This window comes from Cupressus sempervirens, chromosome 5 (assembly GCF_028749045.1).
Source record: "Cupressus sempervirens isolate cs-2001-9-10 chromosome 5, ASM2874904v1, whole genome shotgun sequence".
Taxonomy (NCBI): domain Eukaryota; kingdom Viridiplantae; phylum Streptophyta; class Pinopsida; order Cupressales; family Cupressaceae; genus Cupressus; species Cupressus sempervirens.
The window spans coordinates 360,723,951-360,748,599 of NC_143122.1; the positions used below are offsets into that span (position 1 = coordinate 360,723,951).

General features: G+C 36.7%; 1 protein-coding gene across 4 annotated transcripts in view; it reads left to right on the forward strand.

Annotated features, from left to right (window-relative positions):
• Positions 1-24,649, forward strand: part of LOC149556228 (uncharacterized) — a 95,200-nt gene that overhangs the window by 63,349 nt on the left and 7,202 nt on the right. The window contains exon 4 of one of the 4 annotated variants that reach the window (XM_089830356.1): positions 19,134-19,295. The exons of the other annotated variants lie outside the window; for them this stretch is intronic. Within the exon in view, the coding sequence (XP_089686482.1) occupies positions 19,134-19,149 (16 nt within the window). The 3' untranslated portion in view covers positions 19,150-19,295. Of the gene's footprint in view, positions 1-19,133; positions 19,296-24,649 lie in introns of those variants that run through there. 4 annotated transcript variants of the gene reach the window in all.

A 24,649-nucleotide genomic window follows, 5' to 3' on the forward strand; every position in this document is an offset into this window, starting at 1 on the left:
ATTTGGCATACAAACTGAACAGCTGAATTAAGTTGATTTCCCTTCAATACTTCAATGTTTACAATGACTGAATACTTTGGTAACAAAAAGACATATATTACTTGTCAAATGTATCCATCTACAATTGCCAAATGTAAATACGAAAAGAACCTGGAATAAGTAGCTGAGATGACATGCTTTTTGGCTTTGCTTTTTTTGGATTTTCTTTTTCGGACTGCTTTTTCAGACTGCTTTTTCGGCTCTGCTTTCTCACTTTGCTTTTTCGGATCCGCTGCGAAAACTGAAACCTTTCTCCTTGCCAACTGATGTTAAAAATTAGATGCACGGGCTAAACAAAAATCACAGAATATTGTCTCCCAATTAATCACAAACGAATTGGCTGAATGCCAATTCCTCCACTCCCAACTAGGGTTGATATCTCACAACCGAAATTGGCACCTTAGAGTCGTCAAACCCTCAGGCAAGTATGCAAGCACTAAGGTTCTCAGCACAATAGATGAATATGCAACTCAAGATGTGTAAAATGACCCCCCAAGGGCTCCTTATAAAGATTTCACAAGCAACTCCAAGAAGCTTCTAGAGGAATCCAACACTTTATTCTTTTAAGTGACTTTTTGATATTTTATTATGTTAGTTACTTTAATATTAAATCAATTAAATATAAAGTTACTTTTTAATATTTCATTGTTTAGTAACCTTATAAGTAATTAATTTAATATATCTTTTCCCCCTTATTTCTTCCTTTTTAGCCTCCAGGGAAAATAAAGGCTAAAATAAAATAAGTAGCTGGTGCCTGTCAAAAAGGGGACATTACATAAATGATCCATTGTCTTTCCATACAACCTAAGAAGTTTTATCATCTCCAAAACCGTAAAACATGTGCTATTATTTTATGGAGAGCATCTAGGGCAATTGATGACTTTTCAAATAGTTGAGCTAATTTAGGGATATTTATGACCTCATTCAAGGCAATGACAAGCATCTAGGAGAAGATTGAGGCACTTCACCAATAGGGGGACCAATGTTTGAAGACTCTTTTCTTGAATACTAAGTTACCTGGTTTGCTGGTTTAGCCTGCTAAACCAACAAAAGTACAAAATAGTGCTTGGTCTCGGTCCAATTCGCCTGGTGGTCTGGGAAAGGTGCAAAATTTTGAGCCCCAGTTCAAACTTCCACAAAAGACGATCGTAACCGGGCGGACCACTCTGCTATAGAACGAACTGATGTTTAATTGCAGCAAACTAGGACCCACAAACATCACTTAAGTCATTTGTTTTTTGCAAATTTAATAAAATTTTGACATCCTTAACCTTAAAAGACGGATATGAAAGGGCTTATGTTGGCTTTTCATTCTCATTTGTGGTGTGCAAGTAGGCAATTTAATCTTGAGCAAGAGAAAATTGGTGGTTGAGCAAGAGTTTGGTTGTGTAAGGAGTTGGAAGATTGGTTTGTGAAACTACTTCAAGTGTTTGTGTCTCATCCCTACACCTTTGCAAGCTTACAATGAGTGGAAGAGGTAAGTTCTTGTTTCATTTTCATTTTGATTATGTTTGAGCTTTTTATTTTTTTTCATTTCTCTTTTATTTTTCATAAGATTTAGCAATTGTTTTCCAAAATTTTTCATTCTCTTTCTTTTAAGTTTATTTTGAATATGTATACAATTTCTTGCCATAGGAAAAGGAACTACAATGGCATCTACCTCTTTCTTAGTAGGCAATACCAAACAAAAAATTGAACCCCAATCTAATTCTCCTTCGTGGAAGTATGTTCATTGTTGATATTATTTATTATTATAAGACTTCTTCCAGGAGGTGGTGCATTTTGTTGGAAATGTTAGGGTTGTGATGTAGAAAGGAATAGTTTATATTTTCGTGTGGTAGGCCATTTGTGTGGATACCCTAGAAGAGGAGTCAAGAAATGCCTTAAAAAGAAAAAATACTTGTACCAAATTCAATAGTATTAAAATATATTCAAGAGCACGAGGAAGCAAAAGAGAGAGAACGTAGGCAAAATACAACTGATGGAATTGACAATAAAAGTTAAAAAAAATAAAGTAGGAATGCAACCCCCCATAGATATTGTCCTCTAAGACTGCCCCTTTTATACTACTTCAGCTACCCTTGAGCCTAAAAATGAAGCACCCCTTACACAGAAAATTAGAGTCAGGAAATCGTTGACATTGATGTGGCAAGATGCTTGTACACAAATGGGTTGTCTTATAATGTTATTCGCTCTCCATATTGGAAGAAGATGTAGAAAAGTGCCAATGAAGCTCCAAGAGGTTATAAGGGCCCTAGTTTTGAGAGAGTACGAAACACCTTGTTGGATCAAGAGTTGAAGATGATTGATGATCAATTGAAGCCCATAAAGGATTGATGGATTGAGAGAAGGTATCAATTATCTCAGAGGGGTGGAAAGATGCTAGAAATTTGTAATGCCCCTGCTATTCGGGGATAATGATTATCTACAAAATAAATGTTAGAATTAAAATAATAGCAAATCTAGATATATTATTCTACCCTCTATCTTAAAACCCCAACCTTAAAAATGTCTCTATATCGGGTTTCCTAACCCTTAGTTATTCGATTGTCTTTTCTAGAGTGCACCCCTTAAGGTTCACATATGCATATGTTGAAATCATCAAAATATTCTTACCATTATATTTCCTCACGCATATTGGTCAGATGGAGATAATTCATACATACCAATATTATATAGGTTGAATCCATTTAAGTAGTGTTTGGCCAAATGGGCATTACACCCATCTCTGATACAAACACTATGCATCCATCTCTTTGATGTCAGCCAAATAGGTATTTATACCCATCTCTGACACTAGCACCGAGAGTTTGTAATCTACTTCATTGTGTCAGCCAAATGGGAAAATATACCCATCTCTGATACCGATACATCCATATATTTCGTGTTAGCCAAATTGAGCATTATACCTCCTTGTCTTGCATTTTGTCATCACAAAATGTTGGTAACAACACAAAACTTTTCCAAGCTAGTTTCGCATTTCTCTAAGCTTAAATTTGATATTTAATTGTTTAATGTTGATTGATTGATCCATTTCAATTCAAATATCAAATTGTTTTAGTGAAGGCCTTCGTCAAGTCTTTTTCATTTTGCTTTCTGTTGAGCCTTCGCTTGATTTTTGAAACCTTGACAGTCTGTTCTTTTCTTTTGAGTTTGCGTTTGCTTGTTTTTAGTTCTTTGGTTTTGCTCATGTCATGCCATTAATTTTTCCTTTTGATTTGGTCTAACCTAGAGGTCAATCAGAGTTGCCAGTCAAGAGTTATGCCTGTTTTAGCGCCTCAAAAGTGGACATTTTAGATGCAACAGCACGAATTAAAAATATCATGTTATATTTTCAATTTGACATTCACTTTTTGTTATGTTTTCAAGTTACTTTTACTTTAAATTTATAAAGTGACTATAGTGCACTTTATGTTATAATTTTAAGTTGAGTTTCTTTTTAATTTTTTTTTTTAAAGTAACTATATAACTATATAGTTTCATTTTAATTTTTGGTTTTAAAAATCAAATGTTTATTTAAATGTTACTTTAAAATGATGTTTATGTATTATATTCCATAATATGATAAATAAATATTGTTTATGACCCATTTTGTAACATTTTTATAATTTTAAGTGAATTAAATAACTTAAAGTCTTCATAAGTGGACATTTTATATGCAATAACATGTAAAATCCATCAAAAGTGGACTTTTTACATGTCATTGCATATAAAGTTTACTTTGGTGGACCTTTTTGATGTCATTACATCAAAAGTTCATCATAAGTGGACCTTTTTGATTGTATGACATGAAAAGTGAAGTTTTTATAACTAAATATCTAAAAGGTGAGTTGCATTTTAAAATATGCATTCTCCTCCAAAAAGTGTGATTTCACTTGGATGCATATTTTAAAACATGCTATGCACCCAAAAAGGTCCGATTTTGATCAAAAGTATGTTTTAAAATGTGTTGTGCCCTCCAAAAAGTCCAATTTTGAAAGAAAACATGCTTTTGCCCTGGTCATAACTTGAGATTTTCTCAATGGATTTGCATGAGATTTGTTCCATTGGAGACGTTTTTGGATGGCAATGATTTCTCTTGCTTCTAAAATGGATTCATTTATCTCAAAAACATTTTTGAAAGCTTCATAATGGATCATGTTTTTGAAGAAATTTGCAAAAAAATCCAGTTTTAATGCATGTTTTTCCTCCCAACCAAATCGATTTGGCATATTTTGGGGATTACATTGCATTGTAGTTCACATTTTGGTGTTTAATGATCAAAACGTTTTGATCTTGCAACATGAAGGAAAACGTTTTTTTGCTAAAAACGTCTTGCAAGCATGAACATTCAAAAACGTTGGAATATGGAGCATGAATAGGGCACGTTTTGGCATCTCCCAACAACTTCTCCTTATTTGCTGCCCTCTCCCATTCGAATTTGTTGAGTTGGAAAAAGGCTAAGTGTTTGGGAAGAATTTTTCAAACATTGGAGCATCTTTTCCCTTCATTTTTTGGCACATATAAGTAGACTCTTTCTTTCTTGCTTTAAATTTATGGTTATCTTGCTGATTTTATGCATGAAATTACTTGATGGTTTCCATTTGTGAAAATCTTTGCCATGGAAAGTGCATTTTTCCTTTAAATATGAAGTTTTTATTCATTTTCATGTTTTTGGTTCTTTCCCAAGTCCCAATTTCGAATTTGAGTTTTGAAGTGCATTGCATCTTGGCATGTTTGAGTTATTTTCCAAAGGTACGTTGTTTCTTTTGTGTTTTGTGTTTTGTGCTTACTTGTCGGTTTTCTCCACTTGGAGAAATTACAAGTTCTTTCCTAAGAACTTGTTTTTGCTTCATTACATGTGAAAGCATCGTAATATTCCACTGTCCGTTTCCATGTCACAACACTTCATCTTTCATTCAACGAAATGCGATTACATGTTTTTCATCCCATTCACCATCCGCATATGCATGTAATCCCATTTTCCACTTCCATTTTCACCCATCACTTTGCGCTCCCCTTCGCACGACATGATTACACGAAATGTCTTACGTGTAATTGCATCAAAAAGGTCCGATTTTGATTAAAAGTCACAAAAGTCAAAAACATGTCATTTTCACTTCTCATGTACTTTGACTTATCCTTTTCACCAAAAGTAACTATAGAACTCATTATCTCACTTCCATTTTCTATTACCATCCCTTCATATGCATTTGTGCTTTCGTGAGCAAATACATGTTTCCGCATCTTTCCATGTTTTCCATCTTGACCTTTATTCGTACATACATGTGAAGTGTATTTTTTACCCGCATTCGCATCTCATTTCACCCTCCACCTCTTGTTACATGTTGCATTTACATGTACTCATTTTTCATGCAATAATGCCTTGGAAACGCTAAGTCACTTTTGAAATCAACAATTTTCATTTGCACGCATTCTCATACGTTTCACCTTCATGCATTCTCATTTCATTCCATTTCATGTCCTCTTCCATTTTCTCACTTTCATTATACTTTTCGTTCATTCCATTCCGCTTTCCATTCCATTGCATATGCATATGCTTTCTCTTTGAAGTCATTTTGATAGATTTGTGAAGTCTCCAATCCATTTTCGAATCTTCACTGCTGATCCGGAATTCACTTGTATGGAGATCCCTTCTGATGATGTATTTATGTCTTGGGATTTTTGTGTTGCAATGCAAGCACGAGATATGTCCTCGCCAGCCAAATCCAAAGGAAAAATGAAATATCAATATGATAAAGAATTGGCTCGTGCGGTTCCTTCTTTTGTCATATCTATTTTGGATAATGTGTTGGACACGAAGATTGTTCATGTGGACGTGGCTGATTTTTTACAAAGAGTTGAAGCTTCGGTTAGTCATGAAATGCAGCGCATTAGGAGAAGCAACTTTCACTTGGTATCTGCGTTTCCTATGACAGCTATAGAACTTGACTTGGTTTATGGATGTGCACAGCGACTTACTCCCAAGACGAAGACTATCAAAGATGTTGACGGCAAGGTTATCATTAGCCTTGATGTTGAGGTTATGGAACAAATCTTCAAAGTTCTGCATAAATTAGAATGTGTTGATTTGACTAATGGATCATCTTTGGTCAGTTGGAATGAGTAAAAGAGTAATTATCAGAAGTGTGTCAATCTTTACTGGTTAGACAATAAAAGAAGCAATTTCTCTAGATGGCCAAAGACCGTTCATCAGTCAAATTTCAAACAAGAGTATAAGGATCTCATCATTCTTCTTAGTCGGATTTGTGGCCTTAAAGATTCTACTGATTTTGAGCCATGGATGTATAAGTTCATGTTTCAAATTATGGAGAATAAAGAACACATCTTTTGGGAAGAACTTATTAGTACTACACTTTGCTAGCAAATATGTAATGTACGAACATCAGTACCTTTCTACATGAATTCTTATCTAGTTTACATCGCTGCTGCTATGGGATCTTTCTTTGATCTTTCTACCAAAGGAGATCGTCTTCAAGTTCCCATTTGGGATTACTATGACCAAATCATTTTGGCAAACAGTAAATTCCACTATAGAAGAGTCCAATATGCTTTCTTCGGACATTTTCGATGCTTGTTTGATAAGTAGTTATCTATCAGAAGAGTATTTGATGCAGCATGGGAGAAGGTGAACCAATATGATTGTATTTTTCTTCAGTTTCCCACTTTCACATACTTGAGAGTTTGATATTTCAAGGGAGAGCCGAATACCTTACCTAGGTATGCTACAGATCGAATCATCCTGATGGAGCTAGCAAGATAGCTCATGGATGTACAGAGTGATCAACATTTTTCACATAGGCCTGGTTTTGGCATTACCTCAGCTAAGCCTTTGGCTATTGGCAATTATTCAATCATTTTTGTGCCTAAAGCAAAAAATATGGAAGCAGAGTTGCAGTTGATTACCTTGAAGAAGTTCAAAGCCAGATTTGATTTTGATTATCGAGAGATGAATTCTCAGATGAAAAGAGCCTGCACTCATGTTCATCGCATCGAAGACATCTGGATAGATACGAGGATAGAACTTGACATAATGAAGATGGATTACTGTAGATTAACCTTGTAGTAGGTAATTGATCTTAATATGTTGGAAATCCCTTCAGATTTTCAAGTTGAAGATGATGGCAACATCCTTGATCCAGAGTTTCATCAAGCCGGCTTTGATAAGAAGTGCCCTTTTCCTATCCAATGGCAATAAAATGAAGGTACATATATCATAGACATATTTCAATCCTTTTTAGTAAACTCTAACAAATGGTTGAAAAGTTAAAGCCTTAAAAGAGTAAATCTTAAGATGGGCTTGGATTGTGGAAATTTTGGTCCTCCTGGTAGGAAGTCACAACTGGAGATTACAGAGAAAGATGGTGCCTCATCTTTTGATTCCAAGGGTTCCCTCAAATTCAAATTGAAGGGCGGAAAAGGAACAAAATCATCTTAAGTTCCTGAGCTAATTCAAGAATCAGTAGCAAAATCAGAAGAAGAATTGGAAATAGAATCTGATAAAGGAGATTTAGATGAAGAAGGGGAAAACATGATCATATCTCCTCCAAAGCCTGCACAAGCCTGTACGTCTTCTATAAATGAAGAACCCTTTGTGCATGAGGTTGATGATGATGTGGATTCATTTTCCACTGTTTTCACTCCTTCCATTCCAGTCTCGGAGGTTAATATCATGGCTCTTCCTATTTCTTCTGCTACTCCTCGCGTCCCTGTACACGAACAATATGATCACTTAGCAAATGTGTTTGAAGTTTTTCGGAGTCTTACCAGTGGTCAAGTTTTCCAACTTGATACATCTTTGACAGGATTTGACCTTTTCATGACGGAGTCTTCTCAACATGTTCCTATGCCTTCAACGGTACAAACTGAATCTTGCTCAATCACTACGGATATACAATCTGGATCAATGCCAATGGTATCCATTGTGCTTGCTTTTGCAGATGAAAGTTTCAGCCTACCTGCATGGTTGAGTAAAATAACAACAAAAAGAAGGAAAGTGATTGTTCCTCCTGACAATCTTCCTATTAAGAAGACTAAATCCAAATATTTGAAAGATAAGATTGTTTCCAGAATTTTGGTTGATTCTGATAAAACCAAATTTGTTGAGGTTGCTGAGCCCTTGGTAGATAAATCTGTTGAGGAACTTACTTGTTTTGAGTACAGGTTTACTAAGGTTGAAGTTGGAAAGCAATCATGTTTGGGTTGTTTGCAAGATGCTCAAAATGCATTGGCCAATGTATCAAAAAACAATCATGCGCTTTGGGAAAAGAAGAATAAGATGAAACAAGAGATCTCTTGTTTGAATGAGGTTATCTAGAAACAATCTTCTCAGTGTGTTGTTATGTCTCAAACATCTAAAGAGAGAAGATTGATTGAAGTTGCCAACTCCTGGATACAGGAAATCATTTCCGAAGGAATTCGAGCCATCATAGAGAACATTTGTAGTTCTTAGGCATGTCAAAGAGATGAATGAAATGGAGCAAAACTTAATTTCTTCTTTGAATCAAGAAGCAGATAACTTGAAGGAAATCCTTGATGATTGGGATGAAATGGTGAAATTCGATTTGGATGCCTTGGTTTCATGTGACATTCTTTCGTCATGTGGAATGTTCTTCAGATTTCAAGGGCTCATTGGTTACAAAGAGGAAACATTAAGGAAGTTGATCACAAAGTTGCAGGTGGCCTTTGGAGATTGTCAAGCAGTTGAAACAAGTGTCACTTGTAATTTGGAACAAATGAGATGTCATGTTACTGATGAATTTGGTAATCTTAGTGCAGCAGAGAGTAAATTCAAAATATACCAACAGGATCAATGCTGATGTGGATTCTGGATATTTTGGTTCACATATGATGAGCAAGTTTGTTTTGTATAAATCCTTGACAAAACACTTGTTAGATACTACGGCAACAAATTTTAAAGTTGTGCAATTAGCATATGAAAATGTAGTGAGAGTTGAAGCCATATCGAAGACTATGGAAATTGCTGATCTTCCCACAGTGTGTGACATCATCGTCAAATTCAAGGCACTGAGAAACAATCTTTGAGATTGTTGTTTTGTTTTTATTTCTTGTTAGTAGTTGTAAATAATGCATTACATGAAAAAGCATAATTACATGTATGTAGAAGGATGTAATGCGAGTTGCATGTGCAGTTGCATGTAACCCTTGATTTTCTCTTGTAGTTAGACTAGGTCAAAGTTGGTTGAATTGCTTCCACTTTTTCGTCCATCTTTTTCTCAACTCCTGTGCCTATATAAAGGAGTGCCCCCTCATTGTAAAATCATCATTATCTTTATGCAATAGAGCTCTGGAGAAATTGTGCCAGCAAAACTTTGTTTGTGTAATCACTATTTTGAGAGAAAGTGAATACAAAGGAGCATTTGAGACTTAACTTTGATTAAGTGAGATTTTTATTTGTGTGAATTGTAAGCTTTATCTATAATTCATCCAAGTTGTCCTTGATTCATGTTATCTTGTGCTATTGGTAATTGTATCTCGTGAATTGAATAGAAAAGAGTTAAGAAGCAATTGAAGCCAGAGCTTTGACCGGGAGCAATTGTGAAAGTGTATAGCTAAAAGCTTTGCCTATAGCTTATATTTTCTTCTTAATTCACAAAATAGCTAAGTATTCTTACTTTTAGTAGTCTTTGTGCCTTGATTGTAAAGTTTTTTCATATAGAAGTACGACCGGACTTAGAGCCAAACCTGTACATTTTGAGTTAGGCTTGGAGTTAGTAAAGGTTTATTGGTATCACGTTTTTCAGCTCTTGATAGAAGTGTAGTTAGAGATTCACTCTACCCATTACTCGCTCCACAAGTAAGTGGATTCTTTCTTGAAAGATAAGAAGAAAGGATATTGGTAACACCCATTTTATAAAAATCTCTTGACTTCTTGCTTACCTTGAGTTGATCCAAGGAACAGTGAGAAGGGGGAGCCTTCCCTTTAAGGTAGGAGAGACTCTGTCTCACACGCTGTGGCGGGTCATCCTATTTTGCGATTGGATTTTTACCCAAAACTATCGGTTGCAAAATATCCACCCAACATACCCATCTTTGATACTGACATTAAGATTTGATATTTCATCCTTTTTATGTCAGCCAAATGAAAACTCCTCCCATCTCTGATACTGACACTATTAATCTAAAATCTCCCCTTTACAAAAAATTGTATTCATTCTTAGAAAATATTTAATTTTTTTTAACAAATAAATATATTATCCTTTTAACACTTTACATGTATAAATTCATATATAATACATAAAAATCCATCATATATATATATACTTTATTTTAAACCCTTAAAAACAAATTAATATAATAATCACAATACATATTTAATTATAAAATAAAACTAATACATATAATATTTCCAATACATATTAACATTAAAACAACATAACTTAATCTACTTACAAAATGAATCTATACCTTTTTCTTACCTTAAAGCCTCTTCACGTGGCTCCCTTTTTAGCTCATTTTGTATGAAAAGTTTATTGTCCTATTATTGCTGACTAGGCCTACCTTTTAATAACCTCACTTTATATCTAATTTATTTTTACCCTTATATCTCCCGTGGTGCCCTCTTATTTCGCCCTTTCTAATATTTATAACCCTTGGCAATAAGGGAACCGACGTGACACATGAGAGTCACGTCCTTTAGCCATGTCGGTTGACGTGTGCATAGTACCCGACCATTAGTTTTACACTAACTTATATTTAGTGCATTTATTTATTTTAGATTTATTCATAAGTTATTTTTATTTAGGGCTATATTTAATATGATAAGTGAGTGATGGTTTTATTAATCTATTTGGGGATTAGATTATTTATTTAGTGATTAATCAAAAATTTATGTTGAATTTCATTGGTAAGTATTTATTTATTATACTTTGTATATTTAATAATTATGTTGATTGATTGATTCTATCAATTAGTCATTCTATTTATATGATCTTTAATAAATTACGATTTGGGATAGTCATGGTTTGATGTTAGAATTTATTATTAGAGGGATATTACAAAATCATCCCTTAATCAATGTCTTGGTGGTGTTCCCTAAAGGGACAATGTTTTTGAAAGTGGTCGATTGTGAGGGGCAAGTAAAAGATGGGTCATTTATTGCTAATATTCTTATATCTACAATTGAGGAGTGGGTGCTAGAAACATTTTCCATGTAATAGACAACACAAATTTTTTTAGAGCTTTTGGTTTGTTGGTTGAAGAGAGATATTAACATATTTTTTGGACACTTTGTGCGGTCCATTCACTTAATCTTATGCTACAAAAGATCGAGAACAAAATTGAATGGATCTAAGGAGGTGTATGCAAAGGTTGAAGACATCCAGATGTTCATAACAAACCACCACATGACTCAAGGAATATTCAGAATGTTCTCACGTTTAGAGTTATCGAAAGTAAGTGAACTTGAACTCAAGCTAGTAATTTAATTAAAAAAAATTAAAAAGACTAGTATCATACAGTTTTTGAGTTTCATTTTTTGATTGTGTAACATGTATTCTTTTCTAAAGTATTTATTTAATACTTGTATTTTTTCGATCTAATTTATATTACATGTTGTTGAGACTTGTTTTGTGTCATATTTAACCGTTTTGAGATGACTTCTACAAGTGAAAGAGGTACTTTACAATATGGTATGCAACAGCATGAGGCAACGCAATAGTGAGAGGGCAGCCATAATAAATAAAAGGATATTGGATGACTTATGGTGGGAACATGTGGAATATCTCATTAAGTTCGCCCAACTCATTATAAGCATGCTTAGGTACATTGACATGGATAGGCCTTGCCTTGGAGAGATCTATGATGGCATAGACTCTTCTTGAGAAGATCAAACAAATCGTAAATGGTAAAGAGCAAGATCCCCAATAGACCTTTTCAAGCAATTGTTGTAGAATGATGGAACAAAAAGACCACTTCTCTACATTTGCTTGCCTATGCATTCCCAAATACTATAGCAACTTGTATACTGATCTACTAGGAAGGCTACCACTCTATAGAGATCTACAAGTGCTTGATGGATACAGGGCAACATTTGAAAGACTCTTTCCTGATGATGATATGCGAGATTTGATTACAAATGAGTTCATAGAGTTTGTGAATACAAAAGGTCTAAGTAATGATGCTCTTCGTCATCTGTTTAGGAAGAATGCTCATAGTTGGTGGTACCTCCATAGCCAAAGATTCCAAACATTGTAGCCCCTTAGCAAGTAATTTTTATTTTATAAGAGTAATAATTATATTTTAATTATTTACCTTGTCTTCATAAGTTGCTAGTACATTTTCATTCACCTAGTGAAGCGCAATAGGTTGCAATAAAAAAGATTGGAGAACTTGGTATTTTTGCATTACAACTCGTGTCTTGTCTCTCACAAGAGTAAGGAATATAAGGAAGGGGAGACAAAGAGGTGGGATGTAAATGCAGAGCATGCGGACTCGGATGCTTCCACATCTCGACTTGCACTTGATGAATTTGAAGATTTTGACACTAATACTATTATTGCTGCTGCTGATCCTGTTGGCCTTAGCTCTATGGCCGAGTCAACTAATGCTGAAGAAGAAGCAAACGAAAAAGATGAAGATGAAGAAGGTAAAGAAGATAAGATAGATAAGATAAGATAAGATAATGATATTAATGTTCGACAAAAGACCAAAAGGAGGTCTGTGGGACTGCAAGATTACAAAAGTGAGGCTGACACCAGCAGGAACACACAAAGGTGTCTGAAAATAAATGACAAAACTAAAACAACAACAACCATAGAAAAGAGACAGAGAGAAATGCTAAGAGAGACTAGGAGTCTTTCTTAGGCGGAAAGAAATCAGTCACAGAATGAAACTTTTGCCGATGTGTAGAGGCACTGTACTGTCTCTGGCCTCTCACAGAGGAGTGTCGCTGGTGCAAATAACCGGAACGGGATTTGACACATTTGGAAGGCTTGGTAGATCTAGTGGAGCTAGAAGGCCTTTTCACACCATGCAAAGGAGATAATAGTGTAAAGAAGGTAGTAATGAGCTCAGTAGACGAGTGCCGGTGTGGAAGCAGTGACTGGATCGTGCTATTACAGAGCATAGTGGCCTCACGAAGATAAAGTGCAAGACATCGCTGATCATAGTAGCTGAAGAAGTCATAGAGAGAAGCACTCCCAGAACAAACAGAAAAATCTTCCTCTAATCTCCGAATATATAGGGCATCGAAAAAGGAAATGAGTCTCAGTGTCCACCTCCCCCAAAGTGCAGAGCTTACAGATCTGCTCCTCCCTATCAATATGGTGATAAGTCTGAGCCCGAAGACGGTGAGAGCCAACTCTGAAAGAACCTAATGAGATGCGTAGCACGTGAGACCATCGCCAGGAAAGGTAGCTAGGACGGACAATAATCCCATTAGAAATCTCCGAAAAGTGCTCCGCATAAAAGGACATCCGTGGGCGTAACTTGCCAGAAGGGTTAACCTAGGTAGTGGTAATGTATCGTCTATAGATGTCAAGTCGGACATGCTCATTCAATTCCTATCGAGGGGGAGAAGATGAGCTGGGGCATCCAATGAGAACTGAAAAGGGGGGAGACAATCAATGTCAATCCCAATTGATCCCAATAGAGAAGAAGCTTGTGCATACCAACATCGTGCGCGAGAACCAAACTTAGAACTCGCAGTGGAAATAGACGAACAATATGGTAAATAGGAATATCGGTCATGATCACCAACAATATCCGCAAAATCACAAAGGCAATGGAGCAACCAAACCAAATAAAAAATGGTCGTGAGACTGAAAGGATGAACACCTAACTCAGCAAAAATGACATTATGAGTGAGCCTGTCATCTGATGATGGGCCTTAAGAACAAAGTCTAAACTCGCTCTATCAAGGCCCAATCAGAGCTAAGAAGAGAAGGGCCCTAAACCATAGACCCATAAAGAATAGTTGGCCGCACAAGAGAGTCCAAGAGAGATAACTTGGATGAGGTATCCTGGAAATGATGTTTGAAACATTGTTTCTCAAGCAATGCAAGAGAACCCATACCCGTATTGACTTTGGGCTGAATAGCTGGTCTCATACTTAAATGTGGACCGGAAAACATAACCCCCAGATAATTATAGGAAGAAGTGATCTCAATCTCCTGACCTTGAAAAACGAAGTGAAGATGAGAAGTCTTTAAACAATTAAAGATCATGACCTGAGTCTTACCCAAGCTAACCACAAGCTATCATTGATTGCAAAAGGAAGCCAAGCCATCAAGAAGTCTCTGTAATCTGTCTGGAGAGGAAGCATGGAAAACCACATCATCTGCAAAAAGGATGGAGATCAAAACCTGAAGAAGATAACATCCGTCCCCAGGGAGCGAAGACTTCAGGAGGAAGTCCTTAAGCTCATCAATATATAACCCGAACAAAGTAGGGGAGCGAGGACATCCCTGCTTAACCCTAATGGTGCTATGGATTGGATCTGAGAATCCCTCAGGAGTCCTGAATCTGTCAACCATAGTCTCATAAAGTCTCATAATAGCGGTATGCAACATCTCAGAAATACTAACCTCTCTAAGTCTCTCAAACAGAGCCACCCTAGGAATAAAATCAAAAGCTTTGAGAAAATCAACAAAGCAACAATAGACCTTCTTCGATCTGTATCTGGCCTCCTCAATAATAGCCTGTAGGGTGAAGATGTGATCCATAGTCTGATAATCTGCTTGAAAACTAGCCTGCCCTCTAGCCCTACAACCTTTCCTGTCAAGCTCCATAGATAGCATAGCATTAAGGGCTGTTGCATAAAGTTTGGCAAACGTGTGCCCAATCATGATGATTCTGTAGTTTCCCGGATCAGAGACAGGGCTAGTCTTATGAATAGGATAAATCAAATGCCTAGACTAGGAGGTCAAAAACCTAGTGTGAATCACTCTATTGAAGAGAATAGAGATATAGGGGCCCAGAACTGAAGCACCAAACTTGAAAAGCTCATCCTGGAAACCCTCCTCATCAGTAGCTCTACTACACTTCATGGATCTAATGGCCTCATAAATGTGAAAAAGGGTGAAAAGGTGAGCAAAAGGAGGCAAAGAGGGGTGGATAGAAGGCTGCCTAGGAATAACATAAAGAGCCATGGTATGCATGGTAAGAGAGTGGAAGTTAAGGGTGGAGGGTGGAGGAGAACTATGGGGGAAAAAAGTGCGCCAAAAGAGCTAGGGGTTGCGGATCAGCGTGGAGCAAAGGGATTTACACTTAGAAGCTGCAAAGGAATGCTTCTTACTTTGAAGAAAGCGGAGGTAAGATGAGCAAATGTGGGCAAAGTTAGTGGAGCGAGCCTCAAAAGCAGAACGCATAAAATGATGGAAAGATTTGCAGTCCAAATTGAACCATTGGTTCATGGGGCAAGTCTTACAATGTTTGCTACAGAGGAGCAAAGGAGGATGATGTGGAATGGAAAGGGTGGCAGACTTAAGGATAGCTAACGCAAGCAAGTCAAACATGGAGGTGGCCTTGCACGAGTTCGAGAAGCACGAAGGGTTGAGGAGTCTTGAAAGATGAGTCGAAAAGAGCTCACAATCACCGTCAAGAAAATGGAAGCGAATGGGCGAGTGAGCAGTGGGAGATGAAAGATGAGGTGACCAGAGAGGGGGCGAAAGAAGAGGGGCGAAGCGAAAGTGAATACTGAGGAGAGCATGGTCGGCTAGAGGAAGGCGCAAGATGGTGAAACTGCGAATGCAAGAGATGAAGGACGGACAGGCAAGAACATAATCCATGACACTAGCACCACCACCATGAAGCCAATAAGTAAAGGACTCAGATCCAGGAAAGCAGGAAAGGCTGTTCAAGATCACAAAGCCAAAAGACTCACAAAGCCGCAACAGGTGTCTGCCATACATTGATAACGACCCAAGAGCATCCTCAGAATACCGTTGAAGCCCTAAAGAAGTAGGATCAATCTCCATGGAGCATATGGAATCCGAACTGCGATCATAAAGTGGAGTCTGGAGTACTCTGGTTCTCACATTGAAGTCCCTGAGAATAATAATGTTCCCTAGAGCAGCAAACTGAGAAATAGTCTCGCAAAGGTCAATAAAAGGGTCTTCATCATCAGTACCATGAATAGCATAGTGAGAGGAAATGGGTGGAAAATAACAAGCAGCCAAATAAAGATCTCTTTGACGGTGACACTGACAGTCAATGTAGACCCACATAAATCCGACAAACATATTTGAGTGTACAATAGAAGTGCCACTAAAAATATCCTCCTTTATCAAATAGGCTACACCGCCAGAGCTCTGTACCCCACGAGAAGCACGAACCTCCTCTCTACATATAGATAACAACTAATAACTAGCAATATTCGGAAGAGGACGCATAGGACTCTCATGAGTCTCGGTAATGACGAGGATATTTGCAGATCCCATAGCATCACATAGAAGACCAGGCAATGACCATAAAGATCCATTACCTTTCCAATATTTAACAAGAAGGGAGCAAGTGGGGGTCTCCCTCTTGTCCGACTGCTGGTGGGACCATCATTTGGCCTTGGGGGCTTGTGTCTCTTCCCAACCACTAGGGGGAGAATCTCTAATAACTGCTTTTAGATTCCTGATAACTGCCCATTTTACCAGCCCGCCTAGCCTCTGCAATAATACTGCGAGCATGTTTTAGCTTTGCAACCTAAGCTTTCATGAGATCTTCATCTAAGAAAATCTTGGAAAGGAGAGAAAATAATTTCCTCTTAGCACGAAGAGCCCGAAGCCTATCTGCAAGTGAAATTTTTTTGATAAATAGGATGTCACCATGTCGAATCCACCATTTATCCAACGTGATATCCGTAAGACCAAGTTGATCACTAAGGAAAGAGCGTCCAACTGCGAGAGGATCTGGGGTAAAAGGGAGTCCAGGAACCCGCAAATTGAGTTCACGAATCCGTCTCACTCTCTCATCCTCAATCTTACCTTGTAGCATTTGGTCAATACTAGCCAGAGGTGTGGAATCTAAGCTACTACAAAGAGAGGCCCAAGACTTGACTTTCATTTCGGTTTCAGATACAAGAGAGGAATGTTTAGCTGCCATAATGGATTGTTCTTTGATGGCATCAAGTCCTTCCAGTTGTGCAATAATGGAACTGATATTGGTTTGCAGGCCTATTGTCTCAGTGGTGAAAGTATTTGAGAAGCATTGGAATCGAGCCGAGTTGGAGGTTGTGGCACTCTTAAGTTCAGAGATGGTATCAATTAGGGAGGTAACCTGCTCTCTCAGCTGCGAATTGTCTACTTCCACCTTGGAAATCCTGTCACATAACCTTTGATAAGTGATGAGTTGCTGGCCATGTGTTGAACAAGAGTCACTACTGTTTGCCATATCTAGAAAGAGCAGAAAAATCACAATCCAATATGCGAAGATATGCAAAGAGGAACCCTGAAATCAACAATTGCTCAGAACTGGCAAAAAAACATGCAAACATTTTATCCCTGCGAAGATACCTACATACAGAAGAGAGAAGAAGAGAGAGGGCACAAACACAGCTAGAAAGAAAAGAGCCTCCACAAAGCGCGAGCAAATAGCAGGCGGAGCACACACACGTCACGGACGAAGACCAAGCAAGTAGTGAAACACACCTTGAAGCACACAATATCCAGGTCGCAGAAGCAATGAAACCCTTGAAAGTAGATTAGGTAAACAAAAGAAGGTAAGCAGAACGAAACTCCCACAACAGATGTGCCACAAACCCGCAGAGAAGCCAAATAAAATATAATGTATGCAGAAGATCGTGGCAAATAGAAGGACGCGATCGTGAAGCTCATAGAGGCCATTGAGCACACACAAAGAGCAATCGCGGAAGTGCTAGAATGATCGTTGAAGAAGAATATTAATAAATTCTTAATCCGTTAGTTGAATAGGAAACAATGATACTTGAACTTGATGCTATGATTTAATGTTAATGTTTTGAATCTTTGATGTTGAACTTGAAGCATATGATGGTATGATCACAATTCATGATGCTATGGTTACAAGTTTTTGGTGTTTAAATCATATGTTTTTATGATACTATGTGACATTCTAATTTTAACTCATGCTTCTAGGCTTCATAAATATGTATATATATAATTTTTACATGTTTTTGTATTTACGAACCCAAATGAACCGGAACCCCTTTTCAAAAATTTTCCGTACCAGCGAACTGGTCCTTTGTACCTGAACTTAGAGCCAAACTTGAACCGGTAACTTAGCTTGAATACATCACTTTGCAGCTATGTTACTTGGAATCATGTTTCCACCCTAGATGACACATACTGAAAGCGAAAACTGATTTGGGGATTAGGAGACGACCAGAAATGTTTCCAAGTTGCCCTTGGTCTTGCAAAAAATTTGGAAATCATCCCAGAAACTTGGAAATGGTCAACTTTTTTCCTGGAAAGTGTTGGCCATCCCCTAGATGACTGGGGATGGCCAAGGTGTCCCTGACCATCTTGGGGACAGATGACCAGTTTCAGCGGCAACAGTAATAAACTTAGAGCAAGTGATTTTTATAATTTATTTGCAATTTAACCTAGTTTAAAATATGATTGCTTTGATAGCGTCAAATATTTATGCTTTATAATAAATTTTACTCTTTACTCATTCCTCTGATTCCACTAAGCAACATTAATTTGCAGTCTCATTACCTCTATGTGGGCTTGTAACCTGCACTGTTTTCTTTGCTTATGCCATTAAATACCGACATTGTTATTTTTATTTTGAAAAACATACGGATCCATCATCTGTGTTTTGTGAGCATGTAAGGCTAGAGCATATAGATAAATGTGAGTTCATCTGATTTGCATTTAACATCGTTTAGGAAGTTAGTTTTACGGATATATGGCACTTTTGTCTAAGTGTTTGTGATTGCCATGCCCATTATTAAATGCAGTTGCCATTTGTTATCATCTTTGTCTGCATGGTTTAATCTTATCTTATTTAAATGAAATTCTTATGGTGGCACCGTGTTTTTTTTATTACAAAAATTTGCCTTTGATTGCCATTTGTTTTCTGAATTGCTATGAAGCTCCCAGTCCAAATTTCACAATATAATAAACAATTGACAGTCATTATTTTTTTATTTGAAATTTCAGATTTCCATGTATATAGCTGTCCCATGATTTAGGGGAAAAGAAATCCATCTTGGAAATCCGTTTCCCTGTCCTCCTGTCCCAGAAACCCGGGGTAACATAGCTTTGGAGCATTATTAGAGACCTAAAAATGGCAACAAACAACTTGGACCCTCAAAAAGATAGACCCAACAAGTAATGTAATCAAATGTCCTCTTTTTCTTCTCACATGTTCATTTTGTGTAATCAGCTGCTGTACTGTATTAAACACCTTTTAAGCCTTTTGTTTTCTAGTTAGCTCTTTATGTTTTGAGATTTGTATTGTAATCAAAAGGCCGGTTCTTTATGGCCTTGTTATGACATTGCAACTCGAGTTCATTTTCAGATTTATAAAAAGCTATTGTAACACCTTTTCATCAATAAAAGATAAGCTTTTGCCTTTGTAAGAATTGTTTTACTGTATGTGTTATCATATGATCAATGTATCTTATTGTGAATTTTATAGAGATCCTTGAAACATGCACCATTATAAACACCTTTAGGCAGAAAATATGTGTTTTATGCAGGTTATAGGATATGTGGATGGTATTAATAGTCATAACTGTGAGAAAATGTTACATCTTCCTTCTAAGGTAGTAAAATCACTGTCTTCCTATAAAGTGTTGATGCATGAACATAAGTAAGTTCTAAATTGTGCATCACTGCATAGTACAGCATAACATTGATTATTGTGTGTCTAAAGCAGCAGCATAAGTTTGAAAACTAGTTTGGTGCATCACCTGAAATACGGGGAGATTTATTTTATGTTGCTCTCTTTGCTTTTTCTCAACAAACCAGCAGTAGATAGATTTAGTTTAGATGAGCTCCAAGGGAACCAGCCCTTTCTGGAGGTTGGCTTCATTTTTATCAAAGCCACACTTCAAGAAATAATCCAATGTTTCACTAGTAATCTAAGTTTGTTCAAATTGGCGAGGGTGTATCATTTGGTGATACCAATAACAAAAGTAATATTTTAAATCTACAATGTGGGAAACCAATATTTTCAGATATCTCCTTTATCCCTTTAACTTTATGCACGTTATAGTTCAGTTTCCAATTGGAACTCTACCTTTTTTTCAGGGCATTAATCACAAACTCGTATCTCTCTCTACATATAGATTTTTTAGATTCTAAGATGCAGCTGCTCATAGACCAGCTTGCAACACTAACATACCACTTCAGTATTAGTTTCGATGCCAAAGAATAGACAACCTTGTTAAAGCAAGCTACCTTTAGGATTCCTTAGAACAAATTCTCCTCCAACTACTACTAGAGACACCACCAAAATTTCACTTCTTACCATATGTTCCCTTCTCAGCACTTCTTACATGTGATTCCATATATTTTCATTCTTAACCCTTGAACAAAGTATTATTTTATTTTAATGGTTAGTGGATATTTTTTCCGTATTAATCCTTTCTTAATTTCTGACTAGTTTAAATATTAAGGCCACCAATTTTTTGTTCGATATTCAGAGGTGGGGGGAGGACAACAGGGAGTGAGTGTGTAAATAATAAATACAATACAATATTTGAAAATTTAATCTGTAAAAATGTAAAAGAAAGTGCAATTTATTTATTTTATGTAAAGTTAATTCTACAAACACAATCAACTGAACTAACAATGCATGGAAAATCATGAATGCGAATTCATTAGTCTATTCAATATTATGATTACTTTAACTTTCAATTCTCAGGTACAATGGGCCAGTGCCTCAGTGAACTAATCATCCACTCCAAATGCCATGGCATACTCATTGCTAGAACTGTTGGACCCATCTCGCTGAAGCTCCTCCAATTGGACATGTACAAACCCTGCTTGTGCAGCTTGAATGCCATCTATCTGTCTTGACTCCTTTGGGTCTATATTACTCTATGCTGCTGCTCTTCTTGAATTACATGAAACACAATGCACCATGTACTGTCTTTGAAAAATCTTGGATTACTTGCTACATTTGCGAGTTAATCTTGCTCACAAGTATGTTGCTCAGTTACTTGCGGTGAGTTTTTCCCCTCAACTGTTGATTTTGTCAGGATCGCTGCAAATGTATTGGCACTGCCTGTAAGGTATATGTTTTTCAAAGGGATTTATATATATTTCGAATAATCTAAGAAGAGACATGCCCCTTCATGGGACATGTCTATTCGTTAAATATATAATCATAAGTTTTAATTATATATGTACAAATATTATTCATTAATTATTATCATATTAAATTCTCACGTAATAATACTTAGATATATCTAAATTTTTATCTCTCACACACATATACATTAGATCTCACATATATATGTATTTATATCTACAATAGTATTGTCTCAAGGTTTATTCGACTGAAGCTACCAATCATTAACACTTCCTCTTAGCTAGGGAGGATAAATACAGAATAGATATTACACCATTGGTAATATTAGGAATGTCAAATTTTAAGGATATCTTTGATCAAAAGATCTCCACCATTTTGATATCACATTTGATATCATGAGTATTGGCCTTTCAGAATATCAACACATTGATATTCACCAAGTACTCAAAATATATCTATACGAGCAACTCATAGACCGTCAACTGAATGACATCTAACACTTAGTTGTTGATTTACAAGATATAATCCATCATGATCTGTTTCAAAATTTACATAAAATGTATATCATGATTTAAGTTAGTGTAAGATTGTCACCTTCCAATAACTTCTGCAAATACAAGTGATAATCATTTGAAAGTTGTCACATCCTCATGATGTACATAGGGGGTAGGCCCATACAGACATGAAATCAAAAGTTTACGTGAAGTCACCATGGATACTGTCATGAACCATATCAGAGAATAAGGTTTTCACCTCAAACTTCTCTCTCATAGAGAAGAATAACTTCTTCGCGATGAAACACTAACCTTTTGACCTCTTCATCAAGGTTACTTCTAATAAAGTGTCAAAACTCCCTCTAAATCTGATATTAAATTTTGAGCTCCTCGTTCAAAGTTACATCTGATGAAGTGTCAAATGTCAAACTCCCTTAGGTTAACTGAAACATATCTTCTATCTGCTCCCTCTCCTTGTTTAGGGTTGCCTCTAATGAGCTATCTTGATCCCTCTTGATATAGAAGGATACTTATAACCTCAATCATCAAAGATATTCACTTCAAGAGTCTCACTCTTTCTAGCATGATCATTAGATCACTAATGAGTTCTATATCAAAACTTCTTTGGAGCTACTGTCATAAGATTGAGTTTTGCACATTATTTGGTAGCATGTGTAATGTACCAACCTTCTTTTTCCTACAAGAACTTCTCCAGAGACAAAGAAAAAGATCAAGGTGAATAGCTCTTATAGTGCATATAGAAAATAAATGAGAGAGTTTTGCATTAGACAATACTTAAAATTGTAAAATTGTACTCCAAAAAAGAATACTTATCTCATGTAGTCAAAGGATAATGCCCTCCAGACAATACTTGATCCACTTTAACACTACTAATAGATTAATGCTCCAACCTCCAAGCTCATAGATACATGACTAATTTCATTCCTTATATCTTCCTTATAAAGAATATCCAATACAAATTATATTGTTTGATTCTCCTTATTTCCATATATTTCTTCTATTATAAATATCCATTTGATTATAGACGTGTTTATTTTTGTAAGCATTTTTACATCTTCAGTGTGTTGACATCACCATATAAAGACATGTATGGCATGTAGTGGTCCCTACCTTTGCGTGGGTATCTTATATAGTAGAAAGTAGATGTGTATATAAATTATTTGCCACCCTTAATGTGTGTTTTTGTCTTTCTTAATATGCCCACGTGCGGGCATGGTTTATTTCATTGGTACAAAAACTTACTATATTTTAGATAAGAAATCAAGTAATAATTCTCATACAAAATAATGTGGAAAGGAGACTTAAAATAGTATCTCTTATCTTTTAATGGCATTGGTACCCCAAGCCTTACTCTGTCATTGGCACCCAATGTGAAAGTTAATTCTATGTGGGTGGGTGGCTAGGCGGAGCTTGGTTTATTCCTCCCTCGAGACTAGTTGGCCAAGTCCTTGTTTGGCACAATAAATCCATAGAATGTACTCCTTGTGTTGATGTGGCTTGTACAAGTATTTGATCAACGTATATTCCACCAGCGCAATGTTCAATGTTCTAGTCATGTGGCAATGTGTTGGGCTCGATGCTAAATATCCTTCTACAAAGGCATGTAAAGTAAAATGATGCCAAAACAATCTTTCCCTCCGTCGACTATTATTCCCAATTTCCCATGCATCGGTTTCCATATTCTTATCTCCATTAGTCGCTAGGACTCTATAGATTAAGGTTAAAAAATGAATAAATCTTCCTTAATCTTTTATGGATTCTAAAGAGTTTATTTAACAATTATTGAATTGCTAGGTCGTGGTCACTGATGAATTCCTATAACGCTGATCTTAGTCATGTGGTGGGGTACGATATCACTTCACTCCTACGTACCTAGAGGACGCGTCCTTGCCTAAAAAACCCAAGTTTCTGAGACAGGGAGGTCCTCGGGACAGGGGGCGGGTATGGGATGCCCCCCCGTCGTCCCCGGTACTTGGGGACACCTGGGTGAAAAAAGGGGACAAGCTGTCCTTGGTAAAGGGGATGTCTAGACGTCCCTGATTGTATTGGGGATGATTGACCATCCTCGATTTTTGTAGTGCAAAAAAAAAAAAAAAAACATTAAGTTTTTCATTCGATCTTGGTCGCCTAGGTGGGCCCACCCCTCCAAATGCCCTAAATGGTTTAAAAATGCCACATTATGGTTGTTTTGTCATTTGTTTGGTTTTGTTTTTTGAAGTTGGAGTGTGTTGCAGCTGGCTGGGGTTTTCATTTTGCAAAAAGAGGTGATTTTTTTGCTTCCAAGAGCTTGAGCAGGAGTTTGAGCTTCCTGTATTGTGCACCAAGTAAGTATGAAACTCTTTATGCTTTCATTGTTTAAATAGATTTGCCGCTTGAAAAGTCTGATTTTTATTTTATTTTTTCCATTGTTTTAGCTCATATTTCCATTGCATATTTAAATATCAAAACAAAGCACAATGAGCAGCTGTGGAAGTACTAGTAGTAGCGGTGATGAGGAAAAAAATGTGTTTGGGGGTGATTGCTAGTAGTGGGACTAGGAAAAGAGCTGATCTTAAATCTGATTTGATTAAATGCCCTTCCCACCGTCATGAAGGATTTTATAAAGGGTCTTTTCAATAGGAAAAAACCTCTTGTCCAATTTGTCACATTTAGGCCAAAAGATAAAAAAGAATGGAGGAGGGACTAGGGTGTGGGATTGCCATGTTTATCTTGATGATTTTAAGGGTAGCTATACAAGGGTCAAGTCACACTTTTTAGGTGTTGCATGCCGTAGAGTCAAAGCTTGTCCTAACCTGACTAATGAATAGAGATTAGAATGCCAAAGATTGCACTCAGAGGCTAAAATGGAGGGGCAAAATTTGATATTTAGTCACAATCATCTAGGCATATGCATTCGTCAT